The 21,313-nt window shown below is 43.4% G+C and overlaps 1 protein-coding gene across 4 annotated transcripts in view; it reads left to right on the forward strand.

Moving 5' to 3' along the window:
* Positions 1-7,708: 7,708 nt before the first annotated feature.
* SPATA18 (spermatogenesis associated 18) overlaps positions 7,709-21,313 on the forward strand; it is a 33,131-nt gene continuing 19,526 nt past the window's right edge. The window contains exons 1-5 of one of the 4 annotated variants that reach the window (XM_036333739.1): positions 7,709-8,184; positions 13,637-13,742; positions 13,855-13,970; positions 15,377-15,489; positions 20,214-20,309. In XM_036333739.1, the coding sequence (XP_036189632.1) occupies positions 8,098-8,184; positions 13,637-13,742; positions 13,855-13,970; positions 15,377-15,489; positions 20,214-20,309 (518 nt within the window). In that variant the 5' untranslated portion in view covers positions 7,709-8,097. Of the gene's footprint in view, positions 8,185-13,636; positions 13,743-13,854; positions 14,104-15,376; positions 15,490-20,213; positions 20,310-21,313 lie in introns of all 4 variants that reach the window. The other 3 variants (XM_036333768.1, XM_036333758.1, XM_036333748.1) reach the window with 3 other exon arrangements.

A 21,313-nucleotide genomic window follows, 5' to 3' on the forward strand; every position in this document is an offset into this window, starting at 1 on the left:
CACAGAGCCATGTATTTAGCTAGCAGAGCTGAAAAACTGAGGGCAAGGATGCCTTCTTTTTTGAACTAACTGTAATGATGGAAACCTGGGTTGAACTAGGAGGGCTATCTCGTGACCCCAAAATACCTCACTAAATCTATTTTTTCCTTCTATACCATGTTTGTTACAAATGTCCTATGGTTTACTTAGATTTAGATGCTAAGGTGATACAGTTGTGATATATTAAAAATTTCCTCTTGTTTTTGTGGTTTACTCAATAGTGGGTATATTGCCCTGACTGGTTTGGCTCAGTGGATAGAGCGTTGGCCTGCGGACTCAGGGGTCCCAGGTTCGATTCCGGCCAGGGGCATGTGCCTTGGCTGCGGGCACATCCCCGGTAGGGGGCATGCAGGAAACAGCTGATTGATATTTCTCATCGATGTTTCTAACTCTTTGTCCCTCTCCCTTTCTCTCTGTAAAAAATCAATAAAATGTATTTAAAAAAATAGTGGGTATATATTTTTCAGAAAAATTCTGAACTGTTGTTTTGAGCAGGGAATGCTTATTGTTATAACTGCTGTCCCATGGGAGGGCCTGCCTTCAGCTCAGATCCCTACCAATTCCAGTTAGCCCTTGAACATGGATTTGAACTGTGCAGGGCCACTTACATGCAGATTTTTTTCAATAAATACATACAGTACTGTAAATGCATTTTCTCTTCCTTATGATTTCAACACTTTCTTTTCTCTAGCTTACTTTATTGTAAGAACACAATATGTAACACATATAACACACACACAGTGTTGATCAACTGCTTACTAGTCTGTTATCGGTAAGGCACTGGTCAATGGTAGGCTACTAGTTAAGTTTTTGGGGGAGTCAAAAGTTATACACAAATTTTCCGTTTTGCAGGGGTCAGCACCCCTAATCCCCATTTTGCTCCAGGGTCAACTGTAGTTCTTTCTCCAGTGGGTGGGTTTTTAAAAACATTTTTCCCTTCCAGTGTGGCAGAGAACAAGGACCAAAGGAAGCTGGTAAATTGGGGACAACAAGCTGTCAGGCTACAGAACACTGAATGGACACATTAGTGTTTTGCCACCTACAAGGAGACAAAGTGCCTTGGCAGTACCACCAGTAAAAACTGACTCTAAAGGAAACGTCATGCAAGTAGGGCCCTGGCCCAAAGGAGTAAGCTCCTGATGCAGACAGCTGTGGGCCAGAGCGGCGTGGCACACACAGAAGAGGATCAGGGGCGCCTGAAAAAGCAGCGGACCAGAGCAGAACAGGTTATTCTTTAGCCACACTGTCCTGAGTGGGGAAGGATGGGACATCTGATAAGGATCCCATCAGCTGTCTTTGTAGCTTATTGCCTATATTCATGTTTGGTGGCGCATGAAACTACACACACAGCCCTCACTTCATTGAGTGTTTCTGTTAATCTTCCACTGGCTTCTTCAAATCCCAAGTTAAAAATCTCTCCCGCTGACCAATGTAGGTAAAATTCAGAGTGGACAAAAACTAAGGACATTCAGAAGCTTATTCCTTCCAGATGTTCGACACATTACCTTCTCTAGAACAAATGGTTTCTGGGTGGGTGAGAGAATTATGATGCCACAGAACACCAACTGGCTATTACATTTGCTTTCTTCAAGCTCAAAGGGATTATGACGTCAGATACAAAAGAGCCAATCATCGCCCTCCTTCCTTCCTTTCTCCCCCCCCTCCCCCCGCCCCTTTTTTAAATTTAGCAAACTATGCAGAGGGTAACATATCAGTTGCTCTGCTGAAGTAATAAAGCTAAATAAGCCTCTTCCTTTTCGTCAAGAAGCTCACAAGCTGATGTCGGAGGCAGACAAATGAGTACAACATCCTGTGATCATTGCAACAGTATTAACATATCTGAAAGTTAAAGACAGAAAACGTATCAATGAGAGTGATGAGCTCTGAGGGGTTGGGGGATTTAGGAAGATTTTTGTCAGTTTGAGCTGGGTGTAAATTGATTTAAAGTGCAGCTATGGAAAAATACCTTGTTTATTTCTTAGAGGTTAGGTTGTTGCCTTGTTTATTTCTTAGAGGGTTATTCCAGAGAATAAATTGTACTCAAGAAAGATGCTCAACTTTTGATGATTAGCTAATGCTCTCAAAATCAAGGCTTGACTCGAACTGAACTGTGAACCAAAAATTGAAACAAAGGGCAAGATTTGCTCAATCTGAACCTTAGCCAGTATGTTTAAAAACAACTACACAAGCATTAAAGAATGTCACAACTACAAGAAACCTTAGAACTCATTTAGTCCATTTTTTTATTATACAGATACAGAAAAATGAGGCTCAGAGTGATTAAAGTGTTATGTGAAGTCATGAAAACACTAGAGGCAGAGTGTGAGATAAAGCAAGAGTCCACGTTCCAAGTTAGCTGTTCTTTCAACTTCTCCAAGACCCCTAAAAGTGTATCACAAAAGAAAGGTTTGCTTTGTATTCTTTCTTTCCAAGTACTTGCCTAGTTGATAATATCCTAAAATAACCAAATCAGGATAAAATTAGAATGTCAAAATATTCTCCAAATAGAACCTTTATTTCGCTGACATTTTCTTCCATATATAGACAAAAGTAGGCTTACCAACTTTTTGAACAGAACTTCTACCTTATTGACAGCATGCTTGGAATTTGAAGCATATGGATTCTTCTTTAATTGGAAAGACTATTTGCACTCCAGGCTCTAGCTCTTTCTTTAATTGATTGCTATGCCGCACTCAAAGCTCTGAGGAGGGGATCATTATTGAGGGCACTTATGAGGATGTCCACTTGTTCCTACAGGTATGGAATTTCTAAGTGTGTAGCAGGTAACATCACCAGCGCTGAGAGCCGGGTGTCAGTTGCTTGTCCCTCTCTTTGATGACATGTGTTCCAGTGTTATCCTTTTGGCATTGCTGGAAGGTGACTGCAAGAAACAGTCACATGAAGATTGTCCCTATATTTTCTTTTAAGATAGGGGGTTGTTGTTAAAAACACCTTAATCTCTGTTGTTCTATACTCTTTGAAAAAGAATAAGCATGCTTTGGAATTAGTACCAGAAAAATGCATTTACATTCAAAGAACTGATATCTATATTTTAAAAATCACTATTCATTACCCTCATTTTCTTTTCTGCATTGGCTTCCACAGAGCTCAGAAAGAAATGGAAAATATGGCTCAATCTTACTACATAGTCTTAAATTTGGGGTATATTTGCTTTTTAAAAAAATATATTTTTATTGATTTTAGGGAGGAAGGAAGAGGGAGAGAAGAAACATCAATGATGAGAGAGAATCATTGATCAGCTGCCTCCTGCATGACCCCTACTGGGGATCGAGCCTGAAACCCCGGCATGTGCCCCTGACCTGGACTCGAACCATGACATCCTGGCTCATAGGTCAACGCTCAATTTTGCTTTTCCATTAAAAAATAGCAATGATATTTTCTACAAGTCTTTTACTGTAAACCATTTCAGATCCTTTTTTGGAAGTAGTGAGGGTAAATTATGAATATTAAAACATTTCCTTTGTTTTGACTCATTGAGTGCTATGCTTCATTGTTACATTTTTAAAGAGTTGAGTTTTAAAAAATATATTTTTATTGATTTCAGAGGGGAAGGGAGAGGGAGAGATAGAAGCATCAATGATGAGAGAGAGCAATTGATCTGCTTCCTTCTGCATGCCCCACACTGGGGATCAAGCCCGCAACCTGGGCATGTGCCCCGACCAGGAATCAAACTGCGACCTCCTAGTTCATAGGTCGAACCTCAACCACGGAGCCATGTCCGCCGGGTTCGCGGGCAGGGTATGCTTCTGTGTTATTAATAAAAAGTTTCTGCTATGCACCACCACACTCCAGAGTTCTAAGGAAACCACGAAGTACAAAATGACTACAGATCTTAAGGGCCTTGAATCCAGTTGTGTGGCTAGAGCACTGTGGAGATAAGTAATGTCAGGTAGCGTATTCTTAAGGGATTTCAAAGACGCATTCTGTCCTAGGACTCTATAAGTTTAATTATTAACTTAGTAATATGAACATTTGCTCAAAGCATATTCTGTTTTGATTCAGATTAAATATTGATATTTTGGCTAACATTTCTCTGAGGGTGGTCAAAGTTCTTGGGTAACTTTGTTTCTGAATAAGTTTTCATAAAAGCAATTTGTATTCCTGGTAGAAATTTGGAAAATCAGGAAGGTATAAAGGAGCAAATTAAAGTCACCATAATCATACCTGGCGTTCATATTGCATAATATTACACAATATAAATGACACTTGATATCCTGCTTTTTCTACTTTATACTATATTGTGAGAATTCTTAGATACTAGATATTCTTTGGTCATAAGATTTTTATTTTGCAACATTTCATTGAATGATTATTGAAGACAATCGCTCAATGATTGTTGCAAAATAATCATTGTTGAATCCTATTGTTGAACATTTAGATTGTTTCCAACCTAACTATCCCCATCTATACTAATAAAAGGGTAATATGCTAATTAGACCAGACATCTTCCGGACAACCATCTGGACGTCCTTCCTGACAAAGCTGGGCCTGGGTGAAGCCGCCTGCCTGTGGTCCCAAGTGCCACTGGCTGTGGCTGTGGCTGTGGCTCAGGAGAGGGAGAAGCGGCCCACCCTGTGGTCCTGGGTGCCAGCGGCTGTGGCCTGGGCAAAGCTGCCCGTCCATGGTCCCCTGCAGCTGCGGCCAACCTGGGTCCCCGGTGCCTATGGCTGGCCAGAGGAGCGAATCTTGGGTCCTGGGTGTGGAGCTGAGGCAAAGGCAGTTAGGGGCACTCAGGCCAGCAGAGGAGCAGTTAGGGGAGATCAGGCTGGCAGGGGAGCAGTTAGGGGCAATCAGGCAGGTAGGCAGAGGTGGTTAGGGGTGATCAGGCAGGCAGAGGTGGTTAGGGGTGATCAGGTAGGCAGAGGTGATTAGGAACAATCAGGCAGGCAGGCAGAGGGTTTAGGGGTGATCAGGCAGGCAAGCAAGCGAGCAGTTAGGAGCCAGCAGTCCCAGATTTCGAGAGACAGGGATCGGGCCTAAACCAGCAGTCAGACATCCCCCATGGGGTCCAGGATTAGAGAGGGTGCAGGCTGGGCTAAGGGACCTCCCTCCCCTGGGGGCATGAATTTCATGCACTGAGCCTCTAGTTAAATATAATACTGTGGCCCTAGCTGGCTTGGCTCAGTGGATAGAACATCAGCCTGCAGACTGAGGGTCCCAGGCTGGGACCCTTCTGGTCAAGGGCATATGCCTAGGTTGCGGGCCAATCCTCAGTAGGGAGAGTGCAGGAGGCAGCCAATCAATGATCCCCTCTCATCACTGATGTTTCTATCTCTCTCTCTCTTCCTATCTGAAATCAATAAAAATATATATAAAAAATATAATACTGTGATCTACGTTTGTAATGGTAGTGAGCACAGCATTTATGAAGCACTGACAGTACCAGTATATGCCAAGCACTGTGCTCAAAGTACCTGACATGAATTATTTATTTCATATAATTCCGTGACATAAGAACTGTCATCCCTTCTTAAAGATGATGAAACCAAGAATTAGCAGTTAAAGTGCCCACAGCAAGGAAGAGGATTTAATCTCTAATCTGACAAAATATTTCAACTTGCTTTTCATGAATATGTAAATAGGACTGTTCCAGTTGCCCATAAAAATAGAAATAATTGGTTCCAAATTAAGAAATTTGTAAAGTTTTTCTCCATCCCCTTTGTCCTCCTTTATATTCTTTTCAAGGAAGAGAGCATCTAATAAATATTTAATGGGATGTTTGTGATTTTTTTCTTTAGTAATTATTCTACAGTGATAAAATAATATGTGCTATGTACCCTTAGAATCCTTATTTTTGGGTTTTACAGAAAACAGTAGGAACACTGGTCCCAGAAGTTAGCCTCTCATCTTTTATTAGAGAACAATAAAACCACTGTAATGAAGAGAAATAAAAACAAGAGGTGATAAAAATTCTGAATTTTATGGTACTTGGACACATACAATCCTATATAATAAAATGCTAATATGCAAATTGTTCCCTCGGGAGTTCAACTGCTAGCTATGACCTGCGCTGACCACCAGGGGGCGGCATGGAATGAAGGAACCTCCTGCTGGCAGCCAGCAGCTGGGTGCAGGGGTCCTCAAACTACGGCCCGAGGGCCACATGCAAATACAAATATTGTATTTGTTCCTGAAAGGGCGAGGGCTACGCCCTCCATCTTACCCTGGATCCTCCATGTTGGGGCAGAGGCCATGTGCTCAGAGAAGTGCCTTCTTCCCGAGCCCAGGCCCCTGCTGGCCACGCCCAGGATTTCTTTGAACTAACCAATGACAAGCAAGGTATGTGTGCGCCATAGAGATGACCCCATCCTGTGTAACAAGACCCGACTTGCGCCTGGCTAATCGGCAGGGCCCACAGCCAGCTCCCTCCCCTCACTATTAAAGCCCTGATTTTCTCATGGGACTCACTCGGTTTCTGGTCGCTGCGTGGACTGGAGGCCCGGGTCGGGTTAGCTAACTCAATAAAGGACCTTCTGCTTTTGCATCGGACTGGCTCCCTGGCGTGGTTTCTTGGAGATCTTGAACTCTGGGCATAACAGTTCCCGTTTTGTTTTTTTACTTCAAAATAAGATATGTGCAGTGTGCATAGGAATTTGTTCATAGTTTTTTTTTTAAACTATAGTCCGGCCCTCCAACGGTCTGAGGGACAGTGAACTGGCCCCCTGTTTAAAAAGTTTGAGGATCCCTGAGCTGGGGGAAGGAAGGCCTCAATTGGTCCTGATCACTGATCAGGCCTAGGGAACCCACTCGTGCATGAATTTTGTGCACCAGGCCTCTAGTGTTCATATAATTTTAAGTATCTGAGGAAATGGAACTGAATGAAAGTATTTAGCAAGCTGAGGCCCTGCCTCACTCCCACTGTTTTAATGAGTAGATAAGGATGATTTGCAATCAATACATCGTCTGATGGCATGTAAAGTCAGGGCTTCTAAAGTGCTTAACGAAGGTTGAAATGGTTTCATTTCTTAAGTAGTTCAAACTATCCACTGTGGCTCACTACATCCTTTTGAAACAGTGTCAAACCAGGTCTGAACTTTCACAGTCTCAATCGGAGAATTCAGAATTCAATGAAACTTTAAAGTGCCCAACGAGTCTAAAAATACACTACCAAATCTGGTCCAATCCTGAGGGATTAAATTGTGAACATCCTGGAACTAAAATCTAATGACTTGGGCACCCACCCAGTGGGCCATTGAAGAGGGAAGAATTGAAAGTTTAGTTAAAGCTAGTTTCTTCCAGGTCAGCCCTAGGTGTCACAGACGAAGAATTAAAAGCCTGAGAAGTGAAAGAATAAAGGAGGAGCCAAACGTGCTTTCCTGACCGAAAACTTCTATGGGGAAGGAACCTTTGCTTTTTCTAGGCAAGAGGCCTCCAGCTGGCCCCCAGCCCGCCACCCCGCACTGCGCCCGTCCCGCGCCGCTGCCATCGCTGCCATCGGGTGTAGCCTCGGCGTCCTCCGGCCCCGGGCCCCACCTGGAGTCTCAGCGGCACGGGCGCCACTCGCCTTCTACCAGCAGCAACAGCAGCAGCAGCAGCAGCAGGAGGAAGAGCAACAGGATCAGCAACATTGCGCGCCTTTGGGGGGGTGGGGGGATGGGGAGGATGGGGGGGCGGAGGAAAGCAGGAGGGCTGCGGGGCGGAGGTGAAGGGAGGGCGCAGTGGGGGCTGGGCGGTGGCACCGGCGTTGCCTCGGTGCCCGGGGCGCGCGTCCCTAGCAGCCGCCGCCCACGTCAAGGTTTGTTTAATAATCGCCCGGGGATTTAAGGCCTGGGCTCGCGGCGGGCCGCGGGGGAGCCAGGAGACCGCGCCGGGCAGCGGATGAGGCGCGGAGGCTGTGGCCCAGGGCACCTCCCCCCGGCTTCCCCAAACCCTGCCCGGTCAGACCCGAGGGGGAGGATGGAAACATCGGCCGAACTCTGAGCCCCTCAGGAAGATAACACCCTTCCCGCCCAGTCGCCCTGCGGTCCAGCGGAGGCCACCGACTCGTTCCCTCCAAGTCTCCATCTCCCCGAGCCGGACCGAGCGGAAAAACCAGCGATGGCGGAAACCCTGAGGAAACTGGTCTCCAACGATTTTTTACGAACGATGTACGAGAACCTGGAGCTCTGGCAGAGGGATTACAACGTGAGTCGGCGTGGGAGAGCCTGGGCTGGCTTTCCCTCCTTACACAGCCCTCCGCGGGGGGTTTTTAGGCCTGGCATCGGGGTGCCGCTTTGCAAAGCCCCGGGGATTGTGATTGCCGGGAAGGCAGGACCGGCAGGTGTCTGCTGGCGGCGCCGTTTTCTTCCCGCGACGCGAGGCGGCGCTGGGGATGCGCTCCGGCCCGAGTGAGCTGTAGAGAGCGCAGCCCCTTTAGTGGTAACCAAGGACGCTGGCGGCCCTAGCAACGGAAAAGGCCTTCGATCTGCCAGGGGTCTGAAGGTCAAGCCCTTCACGCTCCCTCCAGTCGCTTCCGCCAGCAATCCACCTCCCTATCGTCATTCATCTCGAATGTTTTTTGTTTGTTTTTGTTTGTTTTTTACTACACTCCAACCCCGGCTTCTCCGCAAGTCTCTCACTAGGAAGATACCAGGGGTTGCATCAGAATAGATTTTTAAAAGAACACACCCAGTATTTATTATCCAGAAGTGAGTGAAACGGTCACTTCTCAACCTTGCGGGTTTCACTGGTGTGCTGGTCCACATGGCCTGTAGGCGCAGCTTCAACACCAAGGCAGACTTCAGAAGGCCTGTTGCCAGGGCGTCTGTAAGAGGCCAATATTCTGTCATTGGACCCAAAGCGCTCTTCAAGTCTCTAACCCCCTCCCCACGGAGAAGATAGAACTCCACTGCTAAATTTACTTGACATTTGGTCCGTCCGTCTTAAATAAGACCCTTCCACTCTTAATAGCAAGTAGAACTAACTGCGAGGCAGACAGAGCTGGGGACCCGGAATCAACACCCCTAGGTTCTGGGTCTGGTTCTGCTTGGTACTGGCTGAATGACCTGGGCTGTTTATGTAACCTCTCTGGGTCCCGGTGAAAGGGGAGAGACTGGACTAGATCATACATAACGTTCCTTCCGGATCTCAGTTTGTTGAGTCTCCACCTGCTTGTTTCTAAAATCCCACAGGAAAAATGCAACTGGCTGCCGGCCTGTGTCCCTTAGACTTTCCCACTCACCCTTTAACCAGAGCTCCCAAGGTGGGTGGGTAATTCAAGAACAACTACAGCTTTCTCCTGGGACCTCCTTCCTAGTGTTAGTGTTTATCCCCTTTGTCCTCTTTTAAAGAACCCACACTGATGATTCCTTCTCCAAGATTGCAGGAAATTAAGATTTACCTCTTTATCACAAAGGCCTTGGGTCCCTCCCATGCCCCCTCCCCCCCTTAAAAGTGCCTACTTGCTGCAAAGTCTCAGAATAATTGTTAGGCCCTATGACTGGACATCTCCATCTGAAGGTCCTGCAGACCCCCTAACCTGTCCCCAAAACAGCTATACCTCTCACTTGTTTCCAACCCTCCCAACTTCCTCCTCCGGTAATGCCAGCATCCGTGGGACCTTAGTAGATCCAGATGTGATATGGGGCCTTTAGTGGACCCTTGGCATCTCCACCGCCCTCAACATCTATCAGCCAGATGTTAAAACTGCCTCCTGCCCTGCCAGGCAGACTCTCTAATCCAAACTCTAGAGTCTGCTTCTGCCAGATTGATTTTTGTAAAACGCAAAGCAAATCTGACCAGGTCATACCCACACTCGTTCACTCACCCTGCTAAATCTTTCAGGGATGGGGTGAAGCCCAGAGACCATGTGACGAATAAAGCCTTTGCTATTTGGTCCCTGGACCCTGTATTCCACTTTCCCCTATAATATACCTTGTTTCTTGCCCTGTTACCTGCTGTTTCTCCCCTTGAAATGCCCTAACCTTTTACCCTTCACCCATCACCAGTGTGAGTTTTGCCCCTTCAGCAGCTCACTATCCACCCAGAACCCTTAATCAACTATAAGGTAATTATTTAAGTCAGGTATGTTTCCCATTCTCCCTCCTGCTTCTCCAGCCAGTGAGCTCATTGACAGCAGGCAACATTTCTAAATTTTTATTTATTTTTAATATGGTGTTGTGTCCTGAGCTGCCAGCCCAAGTCCTTACATACAATAGAAACTCAATGATTTATGAATGAAGGAATCTTGAGAGTCTGTGCTTTGGAATTAGGAGATAGTATAATTAGTTCATACCTGTATTTTATTTACCTGTTGAGTACATGTTTGGTAATGTGACCCTATTGAAACTTGAGTATCTTGGGCAATGTTTTGTGTTAGAAGTTGCAGCGTGTTATGACATGTCTTGGGAACAGGAACTGACAGTATATTCTCTTCTGTTCTTTAAGTTGTGCAGACAAACATTTGGCAAACATTCCATTGAGCACGTACTTATACCAGGCATTTGGCAAGGCGAAGGAGCATCTATAATAATAAAAGTGTAATATTCTAATTAGACCGGACGTCCTTCCAGACGGTCTTCTGGATGAAGCCAGAGCTGTGAGGGAAGCCCAGGTCCCAGGTGTCTGCTGGCAGCTGGAAGGAAGCCCAGGTCCCAGGTGCTGGAGGGAAGCCCGTGCCAGCAGCTGGGGAAAGGAAGGCTTACTCTTGCATGAATTTTGTGCATCAGGCCTCTAGTATTGTAACAGTACCCTAATAATACTTTTAATTATTTTGTATCTCCTCTATTCTGCACCTAAGTTAGCTCATGAGATAAACCACCTCCTAGATACAAGCAACGGTGGCTCATATTTGAAATTTATTTTCTAGGGGAATGTGACTAATAAGTGGAGAACCAGATTTGAACCAATGTCTACCTTATTCCTAAATCCACTGGTCCTTTCAATACCGAATGCCACTTCAAGGCACCAATTGTTGAACACTTCTGTCTCTGAGATGCTGAATATGCATTATTTTGATTTAATTCTCTTAACATTCTGCAAGGCATTATCTATCCTTATTTCTGGAGAGGAGATGGGCTCAGAGAGGCAACCTGTGCCGCATCACATAGAACTTGTGGCAAGTGGCAAAGCTGAGACACTGCTTCAGGTCAGCATGACCCCTGGTACGTGGTATGGTCTAGCCAGGGGGCAGAAGGCTGAAAGGGGAATTGAAGGTCAGTGTTACAAGTGCAGGAGCGAAACAGCAACGGCAGGGAGCTGCTGGTTCAACAAGGAAGGAATGGAGATAGCTGTGTAAGCTGTGTGCTCCAAATGTTCTAATCAAATTCAGTATTGGGCTAAGTCACGCATTCATTTATTCACTCATCCATCAAATATTGTTGGGCCCTTTGATTTGCTATGGATACGAGTGGCAATTGATACAAACACGAGACATGCAAAATCATTTTAAAAAAACACATAGTCTTCTTAGGAAAAAGGGAGAGACAGAGAAACAAATGGCTAAAACAGAAATAAATGCTACAACAGAGCTCGTCACCAGGTATTATTTACCTGGCATGGAAAAGAAGCCAGCAGCTCCCCTAGTAATGATGAGTCCATTCTATCCAAACTCCTTGGAAGGCCTGCCGACCTCTCTGACCTCCTGTGGTCTCCTTGAGAACCTACTTTTGGTTCTCAAGGTTTTCAAACTCCTTTTTGTCATGTGGCCTTTTCCCCTGCTGTTCCCACAACCCGACAAACTCCCTCTCTAGCCTCTGCATTCAGGACTTAATTCAGGGTCTCCTCATCAGAGAAGCCTTCCCTAACCCCCCTTCTCATTCCCTCTTTGCCACATCATCTAGTCTTCCCTCTACTCCCAGCAATAATCACCATCTAAAAGTCAGTATCCAGGAGGGGTGAGAGCATGAGTGGGGATGGGGGTTGGGGGGCAATGGGGGAATAAGGACACATATGTTATACCTTAATCAACAAAGAAAAAAAACATATAAAAACAATAAAAAAAAACATAAAAAATAAAAGTCAGTATAGTTTAGTGGTTAAGAGCATGGGATCTGGAACTAGGCAGCTAAGGTTCTGACTTCAGTTCTGACATTTTATTAGCTAAGCAATCTTGGGCAAGTTATTTAACTTCTGTGCATCTCAGTTTTCTCATCTGAAGTTGGGAATAGTAACAATGGTACTTCTATCTCGTAGTGTGCTATTGTGGGGCTTAACTGAGCCTATATATAGAAGCATGAATAATGCCTGGCACTTAGGAGGGATGTAATAAATCCAAAATGAGTGAATTGTCTATGTTCACTCATCCATCTAGTTACTTACTGTGTTTGAATATATACTCTAGAATGCAGGGCTGGAAATACAACAGTGAATGATCAGGGCAGGCACAGCCTCTGTCCACAGGGCACTTCCCTTGTGATACCGATATGCATTTTTCTTGTCAACTTTTGGCTAGAGGTCATCTAAACTTTTCTTATCTATTCTAGTTTCTATCCTCCTTGTGAGGCACTTCCTGTCTCAGGATTTATAGTGCCCACTACTAGTGCCTTATAATGGCTTGAGATGACATATCAGTCTATGCATGTTTACTCCCACATGATTTGTTGGTTGCTTACAGTTATGTCCCTTCCTTTAGTATTAGACGCAATGAGAGGTTCAGCTAATGAGAAAGAGTAGCAGTTCACCAAGGAGATGACAAAAGCAGGATAATAGCGACAAGACCTACCTCTTGGCTTCTTCATGTTCTGCCCTTACTGCTTAGATGTTCCACAGCCACTTGAACCAACCCTTTCCCCTAGTCTGCCAATGTCTTATCACCTAGATTTCACTTCCTCTTGGGAAGAAGTCTTCTCTGACTTTCGAAGACAATGGGCTCTTGAGTAGACCTGTGTTCACCCCCATGGTAAGACTGACTACCCCACTGCAGGGTAACTGTCTATCTCTTGTCTCCCCCACTCGTCTGCAAGTGCCATATGGCCTGGCCCATCTTTTTTGTCTTATTCTCCATTATCCTCAACCCAGCAATACCTGCTTACTGTTAACAGGTAGTGTTCTTTATGTACATATGGAACTTAGGTAGAGGACAAGAACCAATACAGCAGGTAAGTTAGGGAGCAATGATTTGTACTGTTATAAAAGGCTTATTCACTTTATGAAAGGACTTGTTGCAGGATTCTGTTGAGTAATAATGAGTCAGGGTTAATGATATTAAAATGACTCCCAAACCTTAGTGGTTTAAGACCCACAAGTACTTTCTCAGTTATGTAACAGTCTTTGTAAGTGTTCAATTAGCAGCTTCCCAAATCTTGTGGCTTTATCACCCGCTAAGCCTTTGGGGTCCTCTGCAGTTAGCTGGCAGATGGGGCAAGCAAAAAAGAAGAGAATCCCTCAAGAGGTTTTCTTCAGGGTCACACCCCAAAGTGGCACACATCACTTTCCTTCCCATGGACCTGAACTCAGTTACATGGCCCCACAAACAAGCTGGGGAAAGCGCTCTAGCTGTGTGCCCAGGAGGCAAGGTAACCGTGTTTTGATGAATGCACAGCAGTGTTTGGCTCTGGGAGCATACCAGAGCCAGGCAGCCCTGGTATAAAGTGAGGCCCTTGTCTACCTGCCGTGGGGGAGAAGAATTACACTGATGTCTACTGTTTTGGCTTTGCAGACAAACTCATGTGATCAGAATCTAAGTTTTTGCCTGGAATTCATTGAACAAGTTGCCAAGATTCAGGGACAACTCTTTGGAATCCTCACTACAACAGCTCAAGAAGGTGAGTATGTCCTGAACTTTCCCATCCAGCCCCCACCCCTTTTCTGTGTGCGCTCTGACTGAGTTGGCGTGCTTGGGTTTCTCTCGCTGACCTGATTTGTGGATTCTTCTAGGAGGACGTTATGATGGTGTGGAAGTAATCAAATCACGCCTTTTGCCTTGGCTGGAGACCGCCTTTACTGCTGCTTCCCTGGGAAAACCTATTGACAGCAAGGTCCCCTCTCTGCAGGTAAGGATGCTAAAGGATTCCCCTTGATTTTCAGCACCATGGTCAGGCTCTGTGAACGCAAACATTCATGATATGGTTTTGACCTAGAGAGGGACTCAACTCTACTTGGGGAGTTGGGACACAGGCATAAAAGGTGAGTTCCTGTTTACAGTACTTTGGGGCATATTGGATTGAATTTTCTCTTAAGACAAACCTGGATTCAAATCTCAGCTTCGCTTACTCACTAGTGGGATGACCAGGCAAATCAATGAGCCTCAGCCTCCTCAGCTACAAAAAGGGCCTGGGGAGGATCTACATCTGAGACATTGCTTGCCCCACACAAGGCCTTAAATAGTAACTTTTAAACGATGAATTAGTCCTCCAGACAAGGTACCAAGGGGTTCAGGAGAGAAAGAGATTATCAGATGGGGAAAGCTCAGTATTCGGAAAGAGTGAAATACAATTAATTGGAAAATTCCAAGATAAGAAGAAAGCTCAGTTCTGGTAGACTCACAGAGGGTCTCATATTTCGTGGTTGGTCCTGGTGGTTTCCATGGACAGTGTCAGTGTCTTAACAGGGGAAGATCAGACTGGAGACAGAACATATACTTTGCTTAAGGCATTGGCATTATTATATTGGGCTAAGCAAAACATTAGTGACCTTGATTTTAAATGCTTACATGGATCTCCATAAAATTCTTTCCAAAATTAAAGCATGTCGAGCAGGCTGTTCTAAGCAACAGGGTCTCATGAGGTAGTGGCTGAAGGATTCTTCTTTGGAGGTCACCGGACAGAATTTTTGTCCCTCTTCTATAGTCCTGGGGAGGTTGTCTAACCTTTATTTTTTAGTGTCCACATTTGCTCAATGGGGACAATGCTTTTGCTGGCCTAATAGAGTCATTGTGAGAATTAAACGTGATAAGCATGAGAAGCAACAGCTATGTGGTAAGTACAATAGTCATCAGTTGTCTTAAAGCAATCTCCACCCCGCTCCCCCCCACCCCCGGGGATTTTCATATGCTTTTGAAATTTTTACCCTCTATGCATGTTATTCTCGGTATAGACATATAGGATGATGTTTAAATGTCTGTTTTTAGAATCGAGGTATAACTTACCTACAGTGGCACCCATAGGTTGATGAATTGTGACAAATGCACATGTCCAGGTAACTCGCACTCCTATCAAGATCTAAAACATTTCCATCACTCCAGAGCATGCCTGTGCCACTTCCCAAGCATGCCCCTCTGCCCCCAGGGCAACCACTCCTCTGACTTTTATCGTTCCAGGTTAATTTTGTCTGCCAGTGAACGGAACATACATTATATGCTTTTTTGTGCTTGACTGCCTTTGTTCAGCACAATACTTGTGCAACCTGTCTCTGCTATTTCATGTACTCAGACGATTTTTTGACATGTGTATCTTTCTAGGACACGTTTGAAAGGGAGAGACAGAAAGAGGCTGGGGCTCGAGATCGGGAGATGAAACAATTAGAAGTGGAGCTGAGCTCAACTCATAATCAAATCAACCAGATTCAAGACGAGTAAGAGGAATGCAAGTTATCTTTTCCCAAAAAGAGTTGTTTGTTCTTTATTTAATTTTTAAGTGTGAAAGGAAACTCATGTAAAATGTAGGCATTTGCTAATAAGTAATAAGTAATATGGTGTGTGTGTGTGTGTGTGTGTGTGTGTGTGTGTTTATGTGTGTGTGTTGGGAGTCAGTGTCTTTGAGTTTGGGGCCAGGATTTCCATATGATCCCTAAGGCCCTGGTCCCTTTGGCTCCATTCCTGGAGCCCCCTCTTTTCCATAGGCCTGTTGTCAGCCCATATTTATAAACAGAGGAAAATTGTTATATGAAAATCTATTTTCAGGGACGGAAATGAGAAAGGATGCAGAGGGAAAGGGTTAAGGAGGGTAAATAGAAAAATTAAGAGAAAGAGAGCAAAGGCAAGATGAAAGCAGGCTGCATGTATTTGTTTGTTGTACTTACTTAGGGGGTGGGACTGAGAGATCAGACTTTTTAAATGATGAATAATTCAAGATTCTGGAATAACTATTTGATATAAAAAAGTATTTTAAAAAGTTAAGCAGTGTCAGGCAGCATATCAGATGCCTGGTATGTACAAAACCAGGCTAGTAAGCTCAAGGAATCACTGCAAAGAAAATTGAAAACTTTGGGTCATACTTGAGGAAGATAGACCTGTGTGTATGAAACTGCACTCAACACACCTAACAGGAGCCCATCAATCAATAAGGTATTTCTCCTCCCACAGCATCATTTCATTGCTGACATGTATGGGGAAACAGGGGATTCTGTTTCTAACTAGTTCAGGCTAATAATGGAATAGGGTATGGCATTCTGCCTTGTTTTCTGATGAGCTTTCCTCCTCATAGAAAACATCTCTACTGACTTAGAAAATTGCCTGATTAGAAAATACAAGTTTCTTTCTCAAAATGATTACAATAAATAAGAGTATGCAGATGAAAATCAAAAGAAAAAAAAAGATGAAAATCATCTGTTATCTCATCCCTGTTAATATTTTGGTATATTTTACTCCAGACCTTTTTCTTTGTGTGTGCTTGCATGCATCTCCACACCCCACCTCCCCCCATGCATTTTTCTAATTGGAGCCATCATCAATGAGCAGTTTTATAGCTGCAACAAAGTTTACAACTGCAAGGTACAAAAAGGATAATTCCTCTGAATTTCTACAACTCATTTCAACTAATGTCAGCTGATCTGGAGTGGGGCGAGGAGGATCCTTAAATGTGCCACTTCTTTTCTGGTTTATGGTAGTTCTTTTTGTGTAAATATTCAGTTAATTCCAAGTTCAGACTTTCCTTAGGGGCTGTGTTTGCTCTCTCAAGGGGTCTAATTGCCCTCCTGCTTCCTTAGACTGACATCTAGGAGTGAGGGATGCTGGGGCCGGAGGAGAGGGCCTTTGGCTGTGTTCTGCCTGCTGGGTTCTTGCCTCAGTTCCTCTGGGACACTGACGTCTTGTGCCGCTGGAGGCTGAGTTGTGGCTTGTCTGGTTAGGCCGCCTGGGGGCATTTACTGGCCTCTGCTGCTGATGACCAGGTCTCTCCATTTGCCTATGGTTGCTTGGGAGCTTGCTGATTCTCTCTTTTATCAGTAGCAATAGGAGCCAGGTTCCTACCTCTCTCTCTTGTCACTATGGATCAGTAGTTAGCTGTAAGGGGCACCATGGACTAAGAAAAAAGGACTGTATGCATTTTTAAAACTTTTTATTTGGAAGTAATTTCAAATACAGAAAATTTGAAAGAATAGTACTAGAAACACCCATATACCCTTTAATATACCTTTTCCCCTACTTGCTTGATCATGTGTGTGTTTCTCTTTATCTGTGTAAACGGCCCCTATTCCCCACCGTCCATTTGAAAGTTGCACACTGGAAGGTGCTTGTTGCTTTTCTCTGAATTTCCTGGTTTTGTTTTTGTTATGAACTCAGATGTGGCTCATATTATATTTTTATTGAAGGTATTACACATGATGAAGGCTGTTCCCCACCTTCTGTGGTAGTCAGCTCTCTCCTCCTTCTCTTACTCTGCCTACCTCTGTCTCTAAAGCCAGGGTGTTACCTGTGGCGGAATGAGTGACCCACCCAAGGAGGTTCCCATGTCTGTCCTCAAGGAGACCAGTTTGGTTGTGACTCAGTTACAAAGGTGCAGATTCCAATACAGTGCTGAGTGCGGACAGGTCTGCCCAGGCTTGATGAACTCTAGACGTGGAAAGACTGCAATATACTCATTGATTTTATGCCTGGACTCTGGTTAGGAGTCTCGCTTTTCTGCATTTCCTATACCCAGTCTATTAGAATAGAGTTGAATCTGCCTCCTAAGCATCCCACACACTGGTCCCTTTCTTTCTATTGCACTGCCATTGCCCTGGTTCAAGCTTCTGATACCTCTTGCCTCAACTCATTGCCTCCCAACTGGTTTCCCTGTTCCCATTCTTGCTCTATTACAAACCATTTCTCACATAGAACATATAGATGTGTTTTTACTTTATTAAGTCATCACTCTGCTTACACGCTGTGAGCAGCCTTCCCAGGGCCCTGCACGCTCTGACCCCACCTCTGGCTTCACCCTCATCTCATGTCAGACTCCCCTCACCTAGTCTACTGTCCATTTCTTCTTCACTGTGAGGCCTCTGCCTGTGTTCCTTCAGAACAATGGCAGTCTCCCACGGGCTCTTTGCAAGGCTGCCTCTTGAGTATCTTCAGGCCTCAATTTAAATGTGACTTTCTCAGAGTCTGCTCGTGACCACTATACAGCAAAGGGTCTTTCTTCTTCCCCTCCTTAAGTTCCCTTTCACGATGACCTAACAATAGCACTTTCCACAATTTGGAACATTTAAACACTTGTTTGCATATTTGTGTTCTGATGAACTGCATATTTGTGTTGATGTTTTGACACTGTTGTATCTTTAGCAGCCAGCATTGTGCCTGGCACATAGTAAATTCTCAGTAATTTGATCAATGAATGAGTAAGTCCATAATAAAATATTTAAAAAGCTGCTCATCAGCTTAAAACAATTCTTGGCACATGAATGTTCCTCTTTTCTCTCTGTATGTCAGCCAAGGTTACCAAATTAACATGTATGTTTGCTTATATGTAAATGTACTCACACATATATGCCATGTTTTGAGAGGGGAAAAAACCTACTTTATTCCTGTTCATACTCTTTCATTTCTTAGTCTATCTTGTTCTTTTAATTTTCTACAGTTTTCTCTTAATAAAATGTTTACTTTCCTCATATATACTTTTAAAAAATTATAACATGTTCATATTTGAATTAGATCACAACAATTTCCTGTCAACCTCCAGTAGGCCTGGAGTCATTGCAACTATGGCTTTGTTTTAGACTTTAGACATTTTGTTCATTAATTTTCAGGGTTTGTTTTTTTTTATGTGTGTGTGTGTGTGTGTGTGTGTGTGTGTGTGTGTGTGTGTTTGAAAAATCTACATTGTGACAGGCACTGTTTTAGGTGCTCGGGATAAAGATATGAATAAAATAAAATCTTTGCCCTCAAGTCGTTCACAGTGTGTTTGTAATGAGGTTGTAAGTGTGAGCTGAGTGTGAAAGGAGCCCCAGAGAAGGGGAGACAAACTTTTCTTGAGAGAGTTAAGGGTGGTAGAGAGTAGCACTTGAAGGATGAGGACAACGGTGAGTTTAGATAGCATTTGCTCTCTCTTAGCCGCAGGACTTTGGTGAAAGCGATGTTCCAGGGAGGTAGGGTCAGCTAAGTCAAGAAACCTTTGCCAACCCATGTCTCTCACTGCACTGGGGCAACTTAATTGAGGACCATTGGTCTTCATCCATTGCCATCCAGTACATTCCCATTTCCTTTTAAATTTAGACAGATGTAAAGAAATAGTATAATTTACTATGACATCTACAATGGAGGGAGTCATTAAAACTAACAGTAACTGAGCTATGCAGAAAACGCAGGAAACTCGTGCTTAGTAAGTGATGGAAGTTAGAGGCAGGAAGACATGAAATAGTTGGTAGTCAAGTATAATTGTGGAGGGCTTTATAGGTGAGCACATTTTTTTTATATTTAGGAAGTCGAAAAATTAAGTCAAATTCAGCTTTATAGTGCAAAGTAATCAGAATAGGTATTAGTATATTACAGAAAAATGAAGATTTTATAGAGTAAGGCAATGTAGGGACTTGGTATAATTAGAGCAGTGGTCAGCAAAGTGCGGCTCGCGAGCCATGTGCGGCTCTTTGGCCCCATGAGTGTGGCTCTTCCACAAAATACCGACTTCTGTGCATGGGCCACGAAGTTTCAATCGCACTGTACGTGCGCGCCCGCATGTGGTATTTTGTGGAAGAGCCACACTCAAGGGGCCAAAGAGCCGCATGTGGCTGGTGAGCCACAGTTTGCTGACCACTGAATTAGAGCAAATGAATTAGGAGGGTGAGAAGGAGGAATTGAACAAGTATTTTTATCCTTTACATTTTAATATGAATAATTATTACATAGTCTTTTAGGGGGTAGTAGATTTATAATTTCTTTGTGTTTGACATTGAAGAAGGATGTTAGAATGCTTTTGCATATAATTGCATTATAATATTTGTAATATCACCTGATTGAATGCAGATGTCTTATAATTTGATCTTGTTTATGTCGAATTTATATCATATGCCAAAAGTTCCCAAGAGAGAAGGAACCTATGCCTTGATTTAGAAAGTCTGCCTATTTTGGAAAATCTGTCTTTAGTTACTGATTTCTCTTACAGTCTGCCTGACTCTCCAAAGACTCTTGAAGCAACCAAGAACAGTTCGGCCATATCCCTTTTGGCTGCAGAGGAGGAAATAAATCAGCTAAAAAAGCAGTAAGGAAAAAAATAAAAAAGACAGGAGCATTGCAGCCTGCTGATTAATCTTTGCATTTCGCTTTTTTGGTGTTCCATTACAATACGAAAGAATCTGTTCACAATCAAAGAGGAAAGGGAACAATATTTTTATTAGTGTTTTATATATTGTTCAAAAACGTTACCTACCTACTGGAGAGAATTTCCAAAGCACAGTGTAATATAAAGGAAACTAAAGACCCGCTCATAATTCCAGAACCAGTTACTGTTACCATCTGACATTTCTTCCAATTCATACATTAGAAATAGAGTTAAGGCTACAAAATAAGTGTAAGTTTATAACTTTGGACCCCAATTGTTCAGTTAACATTGTTTCCCCCTTTTACTAAAACAAACAAACAAACCTTCTGCAGAACTTACTTCTGAATAGGTGCATCATGTTCCATCATTTGGGTGTTTCTTTAATATCAACTATTTACTTTGATACCAATTTTCAGCATTGGAAATAACGTTGTGATGATTTCTGTAGCAAATCTTAGTTAAATTTCTGGGTATTCTCTAAAGATAAATTTCTAGAAGGGGAAAACAAACACTGATAATTTAAGGTTATATACCTTCCTTGATTTTCATTTTGATTTTCCCTCCATCCCAAAGAGCAAGTAAACATTGTATTAAAAATATATATTATATATATTATATAATAATTTTTAAGTATATAATATACTATATAATATATATTTATATTATATTTAACATATAATATATACTATATATTTTTTAATATATGAATACTGTTCTGTTGCTTCACACACATTCCAATTGTTCTGATTTCTTCAGGAATCCCCCTAAATTTTAGCTTGGAGAACTCTCCTATTTTCCACATAAATCTCCCCTTTCATCACTTTAATCTCTTATTCCTATTTGATATACCTTCTCAAATGCATTGATCAGATCACTCAGTGATTCTGTTCTTTACTGCTTCTAGCACAGCTTTGAATTCTGCTGTTGGCGTTTTTAGCTTCTCT

Source organism: Myotis myotis, unplaced genomic scaffold, assembly GCF_014108235.1.
Source record: "Myotis myotis isolate mMyoMyo1 unplaced genomic scaffold, mMyoMyo1.p scaffold_m19_p_1, whole genome shotgun sequence".
NCBI classification, from domain to species: Eukaryota; Metazoa; Chordata; class Mammalia; order Chiroptera; family Vespertilionidae; genus Myotis; species Myotis myotis.